This window comes from Panicum hallii, chromosome 1 (genome assembly GCF_002211085.1).
Source record: "Panicum hallii strain FIL2 chromosome 1, PHallii_v3.1, whole genome shotgun sequence".
Classification (NCBI taxonomy): Eukaryota; Viridiplantae; Streptophyta; class Magnoliopsida; order Poales; family Poaceae; genus Panicum; species Panicum hallii.
In genome coordinates, this window is record NC_038042.1 from 4,640,784 (window position 1) to 4,658,886 (window position 18,103).

The following is an 18,103-nucleotide window of genomic DNA, read 5'->3' on the forward strand; positions in this document are numbered from 1 at the left end:
TCTCGCGGATCGGATCTCCTTAATTATTATTTTTTGTTCCAATAACGCATGAGTTTCCCTGGGATATGCAAATATCTTCAACAATAACGTGGGGCAATATTTTATCCGTGCGCCAGCACAAAGATCGTACAGCACTTGTTGGGTGCCATGCCACTTACATGTTGTAAGCATGATCCGCACATCATCATCAGTCAAAGTAGCTAGCTCTTTCTGTTAGCTGACAGCATCAATTAAAACAAAGCCATTGCTTGTACTACTCATCGTCTTAATTAGAAGCTAAACAAGGGATCAGGAGGGCCAAATGCCGACATCTGAATGGCGCTGTTTTACTTAATCAGGTGCACGGCACAGCTGGCTGATCTGATAGATCAGACGACATTGGCAACAACCTTTTTTCTCACATGACGCCATGCGTATCCCGAGGAAGCGAATCATACATGAGTCAGCTTCTAGAAGCAGACAATGTGTTAGAATACATGTTTTCTAAAAAAATATACTACGTACACAAAACAGCTACACCAAGCTGCTGCGTAAAAGCCAGCTCGCTCTGGCATCTCCGAGCAAGGGACGACACGGATTTCCTGGAGCTGTTACAGGGTAGCGGCACACACGTCCTACATGTGCGGCCAACGGGATCGGATCAAGATTGACGTTCACGTTAGTCGTCGTCGGTCACATACTCTTTTTCTTTTTTTTTCCTAGAAAATCCCAAAAGCAAAGAGAGTTGATTTTTTTATAAATAATAATTTATATCTATATACTATAAATGTTGCCAGGCTTTTTTATGGATCTTCGAGAAGAACAAAAAGAACATATTTATCATTTGAACTTTTTTTAGTTTTGCCAGGCTTTTTTAGGGCTTCAATTGGTGCAGATACATACCAAAAGTTCTACTTCATTCCTTCTTCTAATTAAAAAAAATTATTAGAGACGGCTGTACAAGCCCTGATCGAGCTGCTGCATGATTGAACTAAGCGCCTACTACTCCATCCTGTGATGATGCTATCTTAAGACATCATACTTAGCTTGGGCGTTGTCTCTCTTGCTGCGCCTCATTTAAAAAGGATCTCAGCTCATCCATCAGTTTATAGCATGCAGTAATCCCCTTCTCCAAAACCAGCGGCGAGCATATGAGCGTCACCAGCCTGCATGCATGCTTATTATTGTATCTAACCACTCGTTGTTGTCATGCATGACATAAGTCACGTTGCATCCTGCACATATATATATATATATATATATATATATATATATATAAAATACATCCATCCGTTGACTTGTCCCTCTACAAGAAAATTGCATTGTATGACGTCACAAAAGGCGGTACCTGTGTGGATCATTAATTCTGGGTGATTAGGAATGCGTTACAAGTTTCTAATTAACCGTTGACAAATTAAACTGGATGGATACATACGACATGCATGCAGTGCACTGCAGGAATCGAAACTACTGCACCAGCTAGCTAGCACTGCATTTAGTCTGCATCTATCCAAATTAAGAAGAAATCCAAAGGAAAAAAAGGGAAAAAGGCTACAGATGCAGCAGCCATGTAGGTAGCTAGTATATGTATTCCTGTGTGAATGGGATGTGTTCAGTTTTGGGGCTGATACGAGGTTGACACTCCAGGAACAGGAAGAAACGAAGCCAAAGGGATTGATGGATGGATAGATACCTGCAGGCGCGGTGCGTGCGCGGTGTGCCCACCACACCGTACCAACTGCAGAGATAGGCCGAGCTGGGATGGGATCGGACGGGACGACCTGAAAGCAGTGGCGCACACCCCGGCCGGCCGGCCGGACACCATGATTGCATGGACTCCTCCGTCGGCCCGGCCGGCCGGCTTGCCCGCACCGAGCTTAGCTAGTGATCGATCGCGGTGTCTCTCTCATCCATCTCTGCTAGTTGCTGAGATGCCTTCTTCAGATCATCTAGGGTACGTAGTGGTGTGGAGAGTGGAGATGGACGAAAGGGATCGGAGCGAGGAGCACGGATGGAGACCTCACCTGGATCGGAATTGGAAAAAGTAGGGTATGCGCTGCCGCCCCTCACGACGGCGGGCCTGCTGCTGGAGTGCTGGTGCTTCATGATCGACGAGTTCAGAATAGCAAGCAGCACATTCCAAAGAAGAAAAGGAACAGCAACAGCGGAAGAAGCGAGGCCCATGGCTGCAATCGCCCATCCCGGATCGGCCCGCAAGAGTTGCGGCCCAGACGTCGCCGACTCTCTCTCAGCCAGCCCATGACCTCCCGGAGGCCCAGCGGGCGGAAGGCGCGTGCGGCCCATCTCATTCTGCATTCTGATGACAATAAAAGACAGCGTCGGCTTCTGGGTGGACCGAAGACCGACCTACAGAACCTCTATTTTTTCTTATCGAAAAGTATAAAATTTTTGTTCTTTAAAACAAATGGAATGTACATTTGCTTGCTGCCATTTTACTTGCCTGCACCTGCACGAGCGCATGTGCTCTGATGGGAATAGATTCAGGGTTTGGCCGGACACCCTTGCCCTCATTCACACTAGTGACCAGATCCATGTGTAACGAGCACAGCCTTTGGGCGGCCACCTGTCTCTTAACCACAGACTGGCATTCGGTTCTCAGCCTTGTTTGATCAGTGGCCACCCCGTGCGAAAAAAACGCAGCACGAGCCTTTCTGCAGAAAATTCAGACAGGATTCAAATGGTTCCATTATGAACTGTGTTGGGCAAATCAGGAAAGATCTATCCGGTTCCTTACCACGAGCCGGCACCGTGAGAAAATGATGGGACATCCTCTCGTGTTCTTGGATCCGGCGAGAGAGATTTCCATATGCTGCTAGTGTTTCTGCAGGCCCAACGTTCCATGATGGTACAGTACCAACAACGCCTCATGTCTCGATCATTGATTGGATCAGATCAGCAGAGGGACCAGAAACAGCAAGCTTGCATTTCCATGGATCCCATCCACCCAGATCCCAAACCGCATCCATGATCCATCCATGCACATCCATGTTGCTACCTGTCTGACTGGACCCATGTTCATCCCAATTACCCATCTGCCAGTACTACCAATGTACCATCACGAGCTTCAATCTCGTGCCTCTCCTGTCCCAGCAAGACTGAACATGAGTGGATTCAGAAAACCATCACCTGAACCTGCTGGAGTGCCGGTACAACCACAAGGTTGGCAAGTGAGCACTGGATAGCAGCAACAGCTTCAGGAATCCAATGAAGCTAGCAGCAGCCAGCAATGATTCTGGGCTTAAGTTTTGGAGGTGAGTCAGTTGGATCCACTTCACATCTGAATTGATCAGCAGGGTCCCGGACAACACGGCTGGACGCGTGAGGCCAGCGATCATGGGAGGACGCATGCAGCTGCAGATCGAGCGGAAAGAGCACGGAGCAGCTGGCTCAACGACCGTGGTTGGTGAGCAGTTTGGGCCTCTGCAGGATCACCAGCTACGACGTATCTTGGCGCCACGAGATCACACGATGTTCGTGGCGCGGTTGATCGCTGAGGGATCAAGGTTATACTTTTAGGTCTGACTTTCTTCTTAATGCAACGATACTTCTACGTATTCTTGAAGAAAAATTTAGATCTGCCTGAAAGGACATCATAGGTAGCTCTTCTGCGTATTCTCGGAAAAAAAAATTAGATGATGCATCATGATTCCTCCAATCGTTCTGATCGTACGTCGACCGCGAACGAGAAACATGTTTGCTGCAGCATTGACTTGCCCAGTTCGTTCTTGACTTTCTTCTCCCCCGTGGAGCTGTCGAGGCCGTATCATCAGGAATTTCAAATGCCCATTGATCTCCTGTTGACCCGCTGAGGGGACGCGCCAAGATCTTGTACAAAATCCAGCCGAGTACTTCGCATTTCATGAGCCAGCACGGCATCCTCCTGGCAGACCTTAACCGTGTGTTTGGTTGGCGGAATGAGGGGAAGCGGAGCGGAGCGGTTCCATTTCTGCACGTGTTTGGTTGGAGGACGGTGGAGCGGAGCGGAGCGGAACCGCTCCCGCGTAGGAATATTCGGTGCAGATTCGGAACGAGCTCGCTCCGTGAAAACGAGCGGACGCGAGCGCTCGCCTCCCACGCGCCTCGAGTCTCGCTGCCCGTCACTGCCCGCTCGTCTCCCCTCCGCACGCAGGTGAGCGACCTGGAGCCCCCCCCCCCCCCCCCGCGCCGCCTGCTCCCCGCGCCGCCGGGCCACCCGCGCCGCCGCGCCCCCCGCGCGCCGGCCCCCACGTGGCCTGCTCCCTGCGCCGCCGGGCCCCCCGCGCCGCCTGCTCCCCCGCCCCGCGCGGCCGCGCCCCCCGCGCGGCCTGCTCCCCGCGCCGCCGGGCCCCCCGCGCCGCCCCGCGGCCACCGGCCCCCTGCGCGGCCTGCCCCCCGCGTGGCGCCCGCCCCCGCACCCCCGCCAGCGGCCGCCTGGAGCCCCCCCCCCCCCCCCCGCCGCTCGCCGCCACGGCCCGCCACACCCCCCGCCGGCGGCCGCCAGGAGCACCCCCGCCAGAGCCGCTCCTCTGTTTTTGTTGATGATGAAATAGGTGGTAAGCTCACCCCTAACAAATGAGAGTAACCACACTCACCTGGCTCTCCAACCAAACACAGAATGGAACGGTTCTACTCTAGCGCACTCTCCAACCAAACAAAAAATGGAACGGCTCCGTTCTCCTTACCAAACGTAGAACGGAACGGCTCCATTCTCAGAAATTAGAATGGAACCGTTCCATTCAAGTTGGTTCCCCAACCAAACGGACCCTAAGTCTATACAGTTAAAACGCAAGTTGATGAACCCGCCACATGCCTGCATCATCACGCAGTATCTGACTACTAGTTTAGCTCCGGACACACATGTTAGTAGTTAAGTGTGGACTAGAAATAACAAAGAATAGTACTGTTGAATTGTAACAGACATAGCTCAATTACTATTCACTAAGCTTTGTTTGGTCAACGGTCAACGCCAACTTGATGTGGGCAACCGGGCATGGACCATGATCTACCAAACATGGTTGGGAATCTAGCAGAAGACATGTTTTGAGCAAGAGCATCAATGTCAGCTCTCATTTCTCTTTCATTTTCTTTTGTGCCGAACTCTCAACCATATAATTTGGTGATTTGCGGATGTAGCACAGCTGCAGGTTCCCAGGCCATTCCAATTCCTAGTGAGCTGTGTGACATGTAACGAACTGCTTTCTGATCTGATGAATGATGCTTATGAATCGACATGCCACATTTTTATATAAGATAGTACAGTAATTCTATGACCTGCATTTCCATCCTGATTCTAGAACAGTTTCGTGCAAAAGGGAACGCATCTAAACGTGACTCTGGCAGATCTGTGCCCTCATGGCACCCAACAATAAAATAAGGAATGTAAGCTGGATTAGTAGATGCATCAAAGGTGTTGAAAGTTGGGGAATCAGGCAAAGTGTGATTCAGGTGGCGAGGAAGAAGATGGCACATGGATGGTGAAAATCTTGTCCCTAGTCCTGCTCAGTCAAACCACAGCTCATGGTTGACTGTACTGGTATAAACCATTGCCCATATAGTCCACACCATTAGCAGAGCATCAATCAGTCCAGCTTTTCTTCCCTGCTGGCCTCTGCCGCCTCACTTCGGACTTCATCACCTTTCACCTACTCCCATTGCTCCCCCATTAATTTACCGGATCAAAAGCTTCCTTCCTTCCTCTCCTTCGAGGAGGAGAGAGAAAGAGTGTGTGCACAGGAGAGAGAAGGAGAGTTCAAGAACAGCAAGCAGCCCAGAACCCAAGAAAAATTTAAGAGTGGGGAGCTAAAAAATTGCAGTCTTTTACCAGCACCATCTCTACCACGCCGCGTCCAATCTCCCTGCCGGAGGCAACCGTGGCATCCCCCGTTTCTTCCTCGCTTCCTTTCTTGGTACCGCGTGTTAGCTGTCATCCTTGGTGAGTGAAGGAGCAGGAGAGAGAAGGGAGCCCATTGGCCGCGCCCGTGGTGATCCTCGTGCTGGCCACCATGGCCGTGTCCTAGTAGAGGAGCAAGTAGCCGAGGAAAGCAGCGATCTTTGTCGCGGAGAAGGATCAATCAAGAGCGAGAGTGTGGGGACCAAGCATGGAGGCGCTGGCTGCCGCATTGGCCGCCGGCCTCCTCCTTGCTCTGGCGGCGGGGCCGGCGGGAGCCGACACCGACTCGGCTGACGGTAAGAGCCTTGCGCGGCGCTTGTGGTTCCGGCTGGGGTTCCTGGTTTCTTGGGATGGTGTGGGTTTTCTTTTCTTTTTTTCCCCCATGCGTGTGATTGATGTTCATTAATTCGTTCCTTGCAGCTGCGGCGCTGGGGAATCTCTACACTTCCTGGAACAGCCCGTCGCAGTTGGCCGGCTGGTCGGCCGGCGGCGGCGACCCCTGCGGCGCGGCGTGGCAGGGCGTCACCTGCTCCGGCGCCGGAGTCACGGAAATGTAAGATTAAGATCCCCGTCCGCATCGAAGGAACCATCTTGACATCTTGCACAGCCGTGTAAATTGATTGTCTTTGAGTTCCATGATTCCTCTTGCGACTAGGTGGTTCAGTGATGGAGATGACCCGTGCTTTTTTTGGCTGGTTTCCGGTGTTCGATCCTTGTTCGACTTGAGTATGTGGCTTGTGGGAGTTGGTAGGAATGTGCAGTTTGGAAGCACCTGCTGTAATGTTGTCTGTGCAGCCTCAAGCTGAGACCGTATTGCAAACTCATCATATTTGCATCTTGTATAAGTTTATTTGATCTTTGCGTTCATTCTTTGTAATGAGTAATAACAACTTGGGGTTACTATGCTGTGCTGCAATCTAAATTGATATTTCTCAGCTCATTTCCTATATCTCTTGCTTTGTTCTTTGTAGTTCTTCTGTTCATTGGTATGCCAGCTCCTTCATTTACTTTCTGGCCATGGAAATTCCTGAAGCAAAACTACCACACTAACACATTCTTCTACCCATCTTATACAGCAAGCTTCCAGGGATGGGACTGGATGGTTCTCTGGGATATGAACTCTCCAACCTGTTTTCTTTGAAGACGTTGTGAGAGCTTCAATCTGCCTTTTATTCTTCATTCAGTTATATACTTTTATGCACTATCTTGATCCACAATTTCATAACATGCAGGGATTTGAGCAGCAACAACTTGCATGGTTCGGTCCCTTATCAGTTGCCCCCAAATCTCACATATCTGTAAGTGTCTTTTGTCAATCCTGATATGATTTGTTCCATAGTAACCAGTGTTTTCAGTTTCATAGTGAATGGTGCTGCAGGAATCTGGCTAGCAACAATTTCTCTGGCAATCTTCCATACTCTATAACAAACATGGCTTCAATTGAGTACCTGTAAGCTGCTACCTGGGGCAAACCTTGCTACGTTTGTTTGCACAAGTGTATTTTATGATGGCAAAGTATAACTCACTGAAACTTCTGATGCAGCAATCTCAGCCACAACTCACTTTCTAATCAAATGGGTGATCTATTTGGAAACCTCAATTCACTTTCAGAATTGTAAGAATCTTCAAAACCTTTATTCATTGCAAAATTTATCTTTGTCTCGTTAATTTCTATCTCATACACCGTCCCACTTTCATCCCAGTGACCAACAAACAGATAGATTGTATTTTTTAAAATGTAGCACACACTACATGATGATATAGGGAAGCATTAGGAAGATGTAGTTGCCTTCTCTTGAAATCGTATGGTTGTATGACATTGAATAAGGATGAAGGTGTTTCCCCTCATAAAACACGGAATGAAAAAGAACTGAGTGTGTCATTAGGCAATCTTGCCGTTACCACACCTTTCAGATACCTTTTGCAACACTACTTTGACTTAATTTCATGTAAACCATCCACTTCATTACTTCTTTAAATGCTTCATGTAAAACTCCATAGAATGCCAATTTGCTTCATAGTCAATATGCAGCACTGTGATGTATAAGCTGACCAGAAGATGAAATGCATGACCAATGTGCTTGATGGTTACAATTGGAATTTCACATAGTTTCTTGTCTCTACTGTACAAAATCTACAACCATATATTGGATTGGTCATGCATTTTTTTCATAACCTAAATCTTTAGAGGATCTTAGTTATATACTCCATAAAGTAATACTTCCAGTATCCCTTCCTGCCCCAGTAAAGACTAGTGGGCCATGATAGATTAAGTGAGAACTTGATGTGTGCGCTTCATGCTATTCTTCCTTGACAAATTTAATCTTCATAGTGGTCATAAGAAGTTACGTTTTACATGACGCTAACAAAATTACTGTCCATTTGGTTTCTTGAATCCATCTTATGCATTTTGTACTCCTTGACAGAGATGTGTCTTTCAACAAATTGACAGGGGACCTTCCCAATTCTATTGGTTCTTTATCAAATCTTTCAAGCCTGTAAGTATCAAATAATCTCTTTAAAGAAAGGCCCTAGTTTTTCTGTGTTAGCTTTTCAGCATGATAGATTCATGCTTTCCCACTTTGCAGTTATATGCAGAACAATCAGTTCACAGGTTCTGTCAATGTTCTGCGTGGCCTAAGCCCTGCCCTTACTACATTGTAAGTGGATTTTCAGACAATAGTTTGACTTCTATTCTTACTTGCTTGATATCTAATAGCCTTTTTTTAAACAGAAACATTGCAAACAACAATTTCAGTGGTTGGATACCACAAGAATTCAGCTCCATCCCCGATCTAACGTATGTTCCAAACATGTTTAGTTTAACTTTTCTGTGGAAATTGTCGTTGACATATTGTAATGACTTTCTGTAAATGCAATCATAGACTTGGAGGAAACTCATTTGCCAATGGACCTGCTCCCCCACCACCACCTTTTATGCCACCACCCCCTCAAAGGCCACGGAATCGCCCTAAGCATCCTCAGGGGCAAGGAGATGCTCCAAAAGGGTCCGAAAGCCCCACCATTCAAAGTGACAAGAAGCAAGGCCTTGGGACAGGTCCGCTTGTGGGGATAATTGCTGGCTCGATAGTTGCTGCCTTATGTGTGCTTCTGCTTTTGGTATGCTGCATGCGTGTTCAGAAAAGAAAGGACGATACCAGCAGTGAAACAAAAGATTTTGTAGGTCCACTAACAGTGAACATAGAGAGAGGTATGAAACTTCTTATGCTGTCATGCCTTCATGTTGCGGTACTCTTCTTGGTTGATGCTAGAGAAATATATATTGTTCTGTTAGCTAGGATATTATTTGTTAAAGAGGTAAAGGTAACTTTTGATTGGACTACTGCTTGATTGATCTGAACCACATAAGGCATTGGTGCTGTTAAAGCATTTATTATAATTGAGTTATGGCAAGAGCTTGAACAATTGGAATTTCCTCCCTTTGCATGCATGTGCTCAATCTCAAGATCGGTATAATTGTGTAATATAGGTTTGTAGTTAGGAGAGACATAATTCAGTAGCAGAAAACTGGAAAACTTGGAATTTTATTAATAGATTTAATGGTCCGATTGAGCCATAATGATGCTAAGTTTCTTGTTCTAAAGATATAACCAGCACAATTGCAGAACCCTGATGTGCCGGTCTCTTAATAATTGTTATTTTAATTCTTGTCTATGTTTTGGCTTTGTAGCTTCTAGTAGGGAAATCCCAGAGCAGAGTCTTGAAAATTCCTCTATAGCAGCTGTGAAACTGCCACATCCTGAGAAAATGACTCCTGAGAGGGTTTATGGTAAAAATGGTTCTATGAGAAAGACGAAGGTCCCCATAACTGCAACTCCTTATACTGTTGCTTCTCTCCAAGTTGCTACTAATAGCTTCTGTCAAGATTCTCTTCTAGGAGAGGGTTCTCTTGGTCGAGTTTACAAGGCTGATTTCCCAAATGGAAAGGTACATTGTGCATTTTGTAATTTGATCGTAACAAAAATCAAATCTATACTCTTTGGTCCTTGCAGAAAAAAAGGGGGGAAGAATCAAATATATACAGTGGGTGTATTGTATCAAAATATCAAAACCCTTGCTGCTAATACTCAACTACAAACTATTTAATGCATTATGAATCTGTTTATTATCATTGCTCAATATCAGACTTGTTACTTCATTCAACGCATTATGGAACCAAATCCTTGTGCTTTTGTTGTTTGTTGAGGTAGTGGTGTTTTATATGTTTTTAGACGCTGTACACCACTATTTTTTCTTACTCATGCTCTGCACTACACCTGAGCTGTGTGCCATGATTACAGGTTCTTGCTGTTAAGAAGATAGACAGCGCTGCCCTTTCTTTACAGGAAGAAGACAACTTCCTTGAGGCTGTATCAAGCATGTCCCGACTAAGGCATCCAAACATCGTGCCACTAACAGGATATTGTGTTGAACATGGGCAAAGGCTTCTTGTTTACGAGTACATTGGAAATGGGACGCTGCAGGATATGTTGCACTTCACTGATGAGATGAGCAGGAAGCTTACATGGAACATCCGCGTAAGGATAGCACTAGGCACTGCTCGGGCACTGGAGTAAGTTATTTGAATTTTACAGCACTGTGTACTCCAAGGTTATGGCAGAGGATGCATATAATGTCTTCCACATCTTGTTGTAGATACCTGCATGAGGTGTGCTTGCCATCTGTTGTTCATAGAAACTTTAAGTCTTCAAACATCCTACTAGACGAGGAGCATAATCCACATCTATCTGACTGTGGACTTGCTGCCTTGACACCTAATACTGAAAGACAAGTAAGTAGTACACCGCATTTTTTGTACTGAAGTTGTTTCCAAATAGCCATTTTTGGAATCTGTGATTTTTACTTTGTCCATGGATTAACTAATTAGCTTGTTGTTACAGGTTTCTACTGAAGTATTTGGATCATTTGGATATAGTGCCCCTGAGTTTGCTATGTCTGGAATTTATACTGTAAAGAGTGACGTGTACAGTTTTGGAGTAGTGATGTTAGAGCTATTGACAGGGCGGAAGCCACTAGACAGGTACGTTGTCTAGCATATATCTGATCCTGGTGCTTTACATCCTATAGTAAGTTGAAATAACCCTTGGGTGGTTGTTGCAGCTCTAGAGAGAGGTCAGAACAGTCCCTTGTTAGATGGGCTACTCCGCAGCTTCACGATATTGATGCACTCGCTAAGATGGTTGATCCAGCATTAAATGGAATGTACCCAGCTAAATCACTCTCCCGTTTTGCAGACATAATTGCGCTCTGTGTTCAGGTATATTATTGCTTTGTGACACATGTTCAGTTATTGATCTGTAATGGCCATTGAGTACTCATGATGACTTTAAAGAAATCTAATAAAAAAACATGTGTGGGAAAACTGTCGTGTGGAGGAGTGACTAATTTGCTAATATTTCAAATGCTCACTCTAATACATATGTGTTGGGTGCTTAACCACGCAAAATCATTTGCTGTAAAATTTAATTGGTCCATTTTGCCACTTATTTCTCTTTTATAAGAGTAGCAGGCAAGATTGCCCCGCTCCATTTCATCAAAACAAAGCAACAGAGCACTTATTTCTCTTTTCAGGAGCCATATACTAAGAACATATACTAAGAATGTATCATTTGTTTCTGCAGCCTGAGCCAGAGTTCCGTCCGCCTATGTCAGAGGTTGTTCAGCAACTTGTGCGCCTGATGCAGAGGGCTAGCATAGTGAGGCGGCAATCAGGAGAAGAGCTAGGGTTCTCATACAGAGCCCCAGAACGCGAAGGAGACCTGAGAGACATATCATTCTGAGTTTGAAGCAAATCCCTCCATGATACAAGCGCAAAGCAGCTCTGAGGCTGAGTTTGCTCGGGCAAGATCTGGAACGTGCATATGAATTGAGAAGTTGAGCTGATGACGAGAACTCAGGACCGGATGAGTTTGAGGAGATAATTTTGGTACTTATTGATCAACTTTGTTCATTCTTCTATGTTCCCTTCATTTTACAGTCAGTGTACTGCTGCTGGATCTAAACTGAGGCTCAAATCGATGGCGGTGTATAGCTAGTTTTTGGTAGAGACGAAGGAAAAGAAATGTAAATTGATTCCTGCTCGGCTCTTTTAAGTTTTAATGACACAAATCTCGTTGACCTCACTGGAGCCATTCACATATACAGGATAAATTTCTTTGGTTTTTTATCCCTATGGTACTAATCTTTATCCTCTCAGTTTGTTCTAATTCCTACCTCCTGTCTTTGCTATGTTCCTGAAATATGAAGAACAGGGTATCATAACACACAACTGTCAGTTTCATATTTTGTCGGAAATTTGGTCTTGTATTTGAAGATCATGATATCTGATACGTGGATTGTCATAACATCCCTCAATATGCAACTATACAGCTCTCAATTGTGACTGTAATAAATCTGTAATCACCAATACTAAAATAACGTTGCAGCAGCAATTCCTATATCTGACAGAAGCTCCTAGACTGGTGTTTCGTGAATCTTTCTTTGCAAATCTTAAGTACACTGAGCATCAGCAATGCCCAAAACCAGAGATCCAATGGAGATCTTAAGGTGAGAAATGCAGGCATACATACCCTCCTAAGCCCTCATCCATCTCTGTCCTGTATCAAGTTGCCAATCATCTTGCCAAGAGGCACGGTGCCCTTGGCCATGATCTCCAGCCTCGACGTGTTGGAGGCGCTCCCGAACAGCGCGAGCCCGAACATCAAGAGCTCCGGCAGGAACAGCCTGGATGACAGGAAGCCGTGCCAGTAGTGCGGCTCGAGGTCGAAGAAGGCGTCGAAGAAGCGCCGCGTTCCCTCGAGGTCCAGCTTGAGCAGGATGTCCATGCCGAAGCAGAAGAACTCCCTCTGCCGACGCCTCTTGGCCGGCCACAGCTGCTTCCACACCTCGGCTGAGAGCGCGTCCCCGGCGAGGCCGGCCGTGCCGTTGCCGGTGTCGAGGAACCGCACGATGGCGTCCGCCACGATGGGCGCGGTCGCAAGCGTGCGCGCCACCATGTACCCCGTGGACGGGTGCACCATCCCGGCCGTGCCGCCGATGCCGACCACCCTCTGCGGCAGCACGGGCAGCGGCCCGCCCATGGGGATGACGCAGCGCTCGTCCTCCTCGACGCTCCGGACGCGTATCCCCAGGTGCCTGAGCCGCGCCGCCATGCGCTCCTGGATGTCGTCCATGGCGAGGCCCGGGCGCGCGACGAGCGACGTCTCCTCGAGGAAGATCCTTGTGGGCGAGAACGGCATGGCGTAGAGGAACGTGGGGATGCGGCGGTTGCGCTCCTTGATCTCCGACCCTTCGGGGAGGTGCGAGTCGCGCCAGTCCATGAAGAGCATCTTGTCGATGTCGAACGGGTGGCCGTCCACCTCGGCGAGGATGCCGTAGGCGACCTGGTACCCGGGGTTGTAGGGCTTGTCGTACTGCACGAGGCAGCGCGAGAAGCCCGTGGCGTCGAGCACAATGGTGGCCGGGATGGAGACGCCGTCGTCGCAGATGAGGATGGAGGAGGCGTCGTAGTGGACGGCCTTGGCGACCTTGGCCTGGTGGAAGACGACGCCGTTGGCGACGCAGCGGTCCATCATGGTGGACTTGAGCTTGCGGCGCGCGACGCGGGCGTAGGGGCGGTCGAGCGACTTGACGCGGCCGTCGTCGATGAAGACGGACGCCGACGGCCAGACGGTGTCGAGGCAGTGGGAGAGGCCCATGGCCTCGAACTCGTCCACCCACACGCCGTAGTTGTTGGGCCACACGAGTGCCGGGGACGGATCGACGGCGCACACCGACAGGCCGGCCTCCGCCACGCGCTGCGCCACGGCGAGGCCAGCGGGCCCGCCGCCCACCACGGCGAGGTCCACGGGGCGGGCGCGCGACGGGTCGTAGCGGGGCAGGTCGAGGGACAGCAGCTCCGGCCGCGTGGGCGGGGCCAGCGACCGCAGCGCCGCGGCCGACGCCGGCCCCGCCGACGTCCCCGCCGCGGCGCGGCAGAGGACGGGCGCGTGCGCCGCGGGCGGCGGCGGCGGCTTGCAGGGGTGGTGGTGGGTGCGGAGGAGGAGGGCGGCGGCGGCCATGGGGCGGTGGGAGGTGGGGAATTCGGCGCGGTGGAGCCGTGCAATCCTGAGCCTGAGGTGGTGGTGATAAGCTGCCGGCTGATTTGAGTGGGGGAACCACTGTCGAATGTGGCATTCTTCACATCAAGCACCTCAAATGTTAGCATTTTGCTAAGAAGAGTGGCAATAGGGTTTAAATTTTCTATTTTTTTGAAAAGATATCTCGATCCAAGATGCATCGGTCTACGGACTATCAAACTCTAGACGCCGTTTAGTTCCCAAGAGCTAAACTTTAATTCCATCATACAATAAAATTTTATCACTTAGAAGTATTAAATAAATTTTTTAAAAAAGTTTTTTCATAGATGGGTGCTAATTCACAAGATGAATTTAACAAGCTTAATTAATCCATAATTTTTAACAGTTATGTTACAGTGAGCATCCGCTAATTATGGATTAATATACCGTTCTGCAATATTAAATATCACGTGCCAGTGCTAATTAGTTTTATAATTAAATTTTATTTAATATTTTTAAATGATAAGATAATTCTTTTTACGTGATATGGCTAAAGTTTAGCAGTGGCACGTGATATTTTAATATTGCAAAACGGTCATGTCATATCTCGTTCCAATCAAGAACCACTTTTTCAATATTACGGGACTTTCTCACGTTGCGTTCGTGGAAAATGATCGGAACCAATTTAAAGCCACCGTACAATAAAATTCCCCCCTCTCTTCGTACTTCTTTCTAGCATTTATTGTATAAAACTAATTCCTAAATATACCGTGATCACTAGATTGGTGCACTCATCGCATACTAACCATTTTTGTCCTATGAAGAAACAGCACGTGTGCACGTTTTCAAATTGTAGCTTATTACAAAGGAGAAAAGACATCCTTCGTCCTGTTTTGCAATGCACAAACATGTCCAAATCTGCGCCTAATTGGCCTGGAGCACGATACAAGGGAAGAGGAAGGGCAAGTTTGCGAAAACGTCGTTGCTGATTCCGCCCAGTAGATCCTGCGCCGGCCTCTCAAGGTAAGAGACAACAGGTGGAGGGAAGGCATGGGTTCCGCAGCCACCACTACTTGTCACTTTTCAAACCGTCCAAACTGAAACTGGTAGCAATACCGTAGGCCCCCATCCATGTTTATCCTGCAGGCCTTTGGCAGGGAGACCTGCCTGGCAGTCCTTGTCAGTAAAGGTTGTCAGTAGCATGGATGGGCAAATGTGAAAAATGGCATGTAAAGTTGACATGACGACGGCCATGAGAGAAACAAGAAAGTAGCGCACTGGTTAACATCCAACAAATCACGAGTTCATGTTCGTCAGAAACCACAAGTCAGTACTCAGTACAGACATACAAAAGATGGAAGCCGAAGAGAACATTGGTCAGGTCAGCATTAGCAATGCACCCTTTTCAGGAGAGCTCACACTGACTGCATGTTCAGACAAAATGGCCCCAGCGTACTGCTCCTTGCATATTACTAGTATATATCGTTACTAATAAGGATCTAAAGTTCTAAACCTAAAAAGAAAAGGAAAAGAAGAGTAACATAACATACAGGTTGCACATGTAGTATGTATCACTACTGAAGATCCAAACCTAATAAAAGCTAAAAGAGAAGAACTGAAGAAGATCTATTTAGAAATATTCAGAGACGGGCTTAGTACTGAAGCACATAGCGAGCTGCTAGTTCTAGTTGTGCGTGGGCGGGTGCCTGTGGACGGAGTGGTAGTCGGCGGTGAAGGGTATCCGGCCACCGAAATGAACCTGCGACTGCGAGGCAGGGATCCTCCTGGTCCTGAAACGGCGGTGGCTCTGGCTCCTCGCCACCACCTCATCCTTCCTCCTCCCGATCACATCTTCCCCACCGTGCGCCGCCGCTGCCGGCGCATTATTTCCTAAGCTGTTCACGGCTCCCGCACGGCCTCGCCCTTCGTCGTCGCGGCTCGCCGCCGTTAGCATCTCTGGAAAAAATGTTGCATCAGACACCATGTTAATCGCGAGAATGGAAGGGAGCAAGAAGCATTCGATCGATCTTCATTCAGATCACACGCAAAAACAAAGCTGTCTGAACTGACGAAGCACCCTGAAATGAGTATGGCGCCCAGCGTTTACCTCTGCGTGCGGTGGCGACTACGACGGGGCTGAGCGCGGCCAGCAGGACGGCAAGCAGGAGCAGCAGGCCGACGCAGCCCAACCGCCGCATAACGACCCTACCTGTAAGTCTGTAACTACCGACCTCTTACTCTGAATATGACTAGCTAGCTGCAGCAGTCTGAGCTCTGAGCTCCGAATGGAAGCGAACGAGGAGGGAGGTCGATCAGGAACGGAAAGGCATGCGGAGACGGCTTTAAAGGGGGGCTGAGCAGGGGCGCACACGCACAGACGCCATTGGTCAAAGCTTTGGGTTCCTCCATGCAAGGTGTGCGCCTGTACTTTTAAACCCTTGGCGCATGGGGCTCTGAGACTGATACTCGACCAGCTGGTCATTGGTCTGATGGTAAGTCTGCTGTCTCTTGTCACTTGTCATTTGGCAAGCTGCGTCTTCCGATGGCCGCGGTCCAGAGTTGTAAAAGAGCCCCGAGGAGCTGCCGCTGCTATTGCTCGGGGGTTGAAGATCTTGATGCCGTGGCGTGGGGGCCAGCACAGCTAGCGTGCACGTTCAACCGGCGTGTGGCTGGTAACGAGAGCGATTCGGCTCGATGCTCCCCAGAAATGGTCCGTGCCCTGAGTCGTGATCGAGTTCGTGACCCGTCTGGATTGATGATTGATCTGCGGCCACCGGCGGCGAGCGAGCGGCTCCACTGTAAGTATGTAACAACCGTTCAATTTGCATTCAGTTTAGGTGAAATCGTCGATTTTTTTATTGGAAATCTAACTTTTATAAATTTATGTTGATGTTATTTGTACGCTAAATTTATTTCATGATTTATGATTGTTGTACGAATTTCTTGTTGATAATTTTTGCTTTAATTTTCCATGCTTAAGTGCTAGTGATGCTCGAGTGTTGTTTGTGACTATGTTGTGTATCATCGCATATTGTACCATTCATTCTTCATATCATATCAAGACGTTCTAGATTGCTCATAGAAAAATAAATAAAATAGCAATTTCTGTTTTCGAAACTTCCAAGAATTTTATGTATCGAGTTAATTATCATAAAATTCTGCAAAAATATTTTAAATTCATCATTTTAAGTCTAATATTTTAATAAATTATGATGATGTTGTTTTAGTTGTTAAATATGTTTATCAAATTTGGGTTGTGACATCCACCGCCGGGTGCTGAAACGGAACCGGCCGCGGTGGGGTCTGGCCGGCGAGGCGAGGCCGGTGTCCTCTGCGCGCGCGCGGTCGGCGCGAGGACGCAGCTTGGCCGGGAGAGGGACACACGGGCGTGGCTACCCGCGCCAATCATGGCGGCATGATTCCGGAAGCACGAGCACGCTGCGACCGCGAGACGGGGGCCGACGGGCTCCGACGCCGGCCGGGGTCGGACGTGGCGGTGCATATCCCTGGCTACGAGGAGAGGGGTCCGGGAGCAGCTAGAGGCAGGTGGGCGCGATCGAGGAGGTCCTAGGCAAGGAGTACGGCCAACCGCCAAGAGTTTTTTTTTTTTGGTTATTCCGGACTATCAGACAGTCAACTCGGTCTTTTTGGAAGGGATTCCCGGTTCCGAGACGTGCCCACCGGTGTTCCCGTGCACTGTGCACACCGGCGCGGCGCAAGCACGTGCACGTTCGCTTCGTGTTGCCAATCACTTGTATCTAGTAGCTAAGTACCATGACCATCTGCCGTGATGTGTACACAATCAAAGATCTTTCTCCCTTTTTTTTCGATACTTATCAGAGATCTTCCTTTGACCGTCCCAAGCAACAAAGGTTCCCCTTTCGACCTTGATTACAACGGACAGATGGTCCGGGATGGACGGACGGCCTTCAGGAGGCCGCAGGACGGACGGAGCAGGGGACAGGGGTACGTGGTAGGAGTTCGACGAGTACATGCTACTACTGGACTTGGCTGCGTTAATGCCTGGTCGTACTTGCTTGACTACTACTTTGTAGTACTGTAGGACTAGTTAGTAGTTGCGTGTTCCCCGGCGGCGGCACGAGGCCGGGGAGGCGCCGCGCGTCCCGTCCCCGACTCCACCGGCACAGCAACGGCA

General features: G+C 48.4%; 3 protein-coding genes across 3 annotated transcripts; 1 reads left to right on the forward strand and 2 right to left on the reverse strand.

The window, feature by feature from the left end:
• Positions 1 to 5,565: 5,565 nt before the first annotated feature.
• Positions 5,566 to 12,012, forward strand: LOC112891357 (protein STRUBBELIG-RECEPTOR FAMILY 8). The gene is made up of 16 exons (XM_025958194.1): positions 5,566 to 6,165; positions 6,290 to 6,422; positions 6,946 to 7,017; positions 7,102 to 7,167; positions 7,248 to 7,319; positions 7,413 to 7,484; positions 8,296 to 8,367; positions 8,458 to 8,529; positions 8,604 to 8,669; positions 8,755 to 9,080; positions 9,561 to 9,817; positions 10,171 to 10,442; positions 10,526 to 10,661; positions 10,771 to 10,910; positions 10,991 to 11,147; positions 11,512 to 12,012. The coding sequence occupies exons 1-16, from the start codon at positions 6,078 to 6,080 to the stop codon at positions 11,668 to 11,670; spliced, it is 2,160 nt and encodes a 719-aa protein (XP_025813979.1). The 5' UTR covers positions 5,566 to 6,077; the 3' UTR covers positions 11,671 to 12,012.
• Positions 12,013 to 12,172: 160 nt separating this feature from the next.
• LOC112891363 (lycopene beta cyclase, chloroplastic) lies at positions 12,173 to 14,039 on the reverse strand. The gene has a single exon (XM_025958206.1). The coding sequence runs from the start codon at positions 13,948 to 13,950 to the stop codon at positions 12,472 to 12,474; it is 1,479 nt and encodes a 492-aa protein (XP_025813991.1). The 5' UTR covers positions 13,951 to 14,039; the 3' UTR covers positions 12,173 to 12,471.
• Positions 14,040 to 15,273: 1,234 nt separating this feature from the next.
• On the reverse strand, positions 15,274 to 16,223 carry LOC112885637. The gene is made up of 2 exons (XM_025951210.1): positions 16,055 to 16,223; positions 15,274 to 15,903 (listed from the first exon to the last, which is right to left on the reverse strand). The coding sequence occupies exons 1-2, from the start codon at positions 16,143 to 16,145 to the stop codon at positions 15,632 to 15,634; spliced, it is 363 nt and encodes a 120-aa protein (XP_025806995.1). The 5' UTR covers positions 16,146 to 16,223; the 3' UTR covers positions 15,274 to 15,631.
• Between the last annotated feature and the right edge of the window lie 1,880 nt (positions 16,224 to 18,103).

Excerpts from the sequence above, each read along its gene's own strand:
- LOC112891363 (XM_025958206.1), bottom strand. The coding sequence starts at position 13,950 with ATGGCCGCCGCCGCCCTCCTCCTCCGCACCCACCACCACCCCTGCAAG.
- LOC112885637 (XM_025951210.1), bottom strand. The coding sequence starts at position 16,145 with ATGCGGCGGTTGGGCTGCGTCGGCCTGCTGCTCCTGCTTGCCGTCCTG. Across the intron at positions 15,904-16,054 it reads AGTCGCCACCGCACGCAGAG|AGATGCTAACGGCGGCGAGC; the intron begins GTAAACGCTGGG and ends CATTTTTTCCAG.
- LOC112891357 (XM_025958194.1), top strand. The coding sequence starts at position 6,078 with ATGGAGGCGCTGGCTGCCGCATTGGCCGCCGGCCTCCTCCTTGCTCTG. Across the intron at positions 6,423-6,945 it reads GGCGCCGGAGTCACGGAAAT|CAAGCTTCCAGGGATGGGAC; the intron begins GTAAGATTAAGA and ends CATCTTATACAG. Across the intron at positions 9,081-9,560 it reads AACAGTGAACATAGAGAGAG|CTTCTAGTAGGGAAATCCCA; the intron begins GTATGAAACTTC and ends TTGGCTTTGTAG.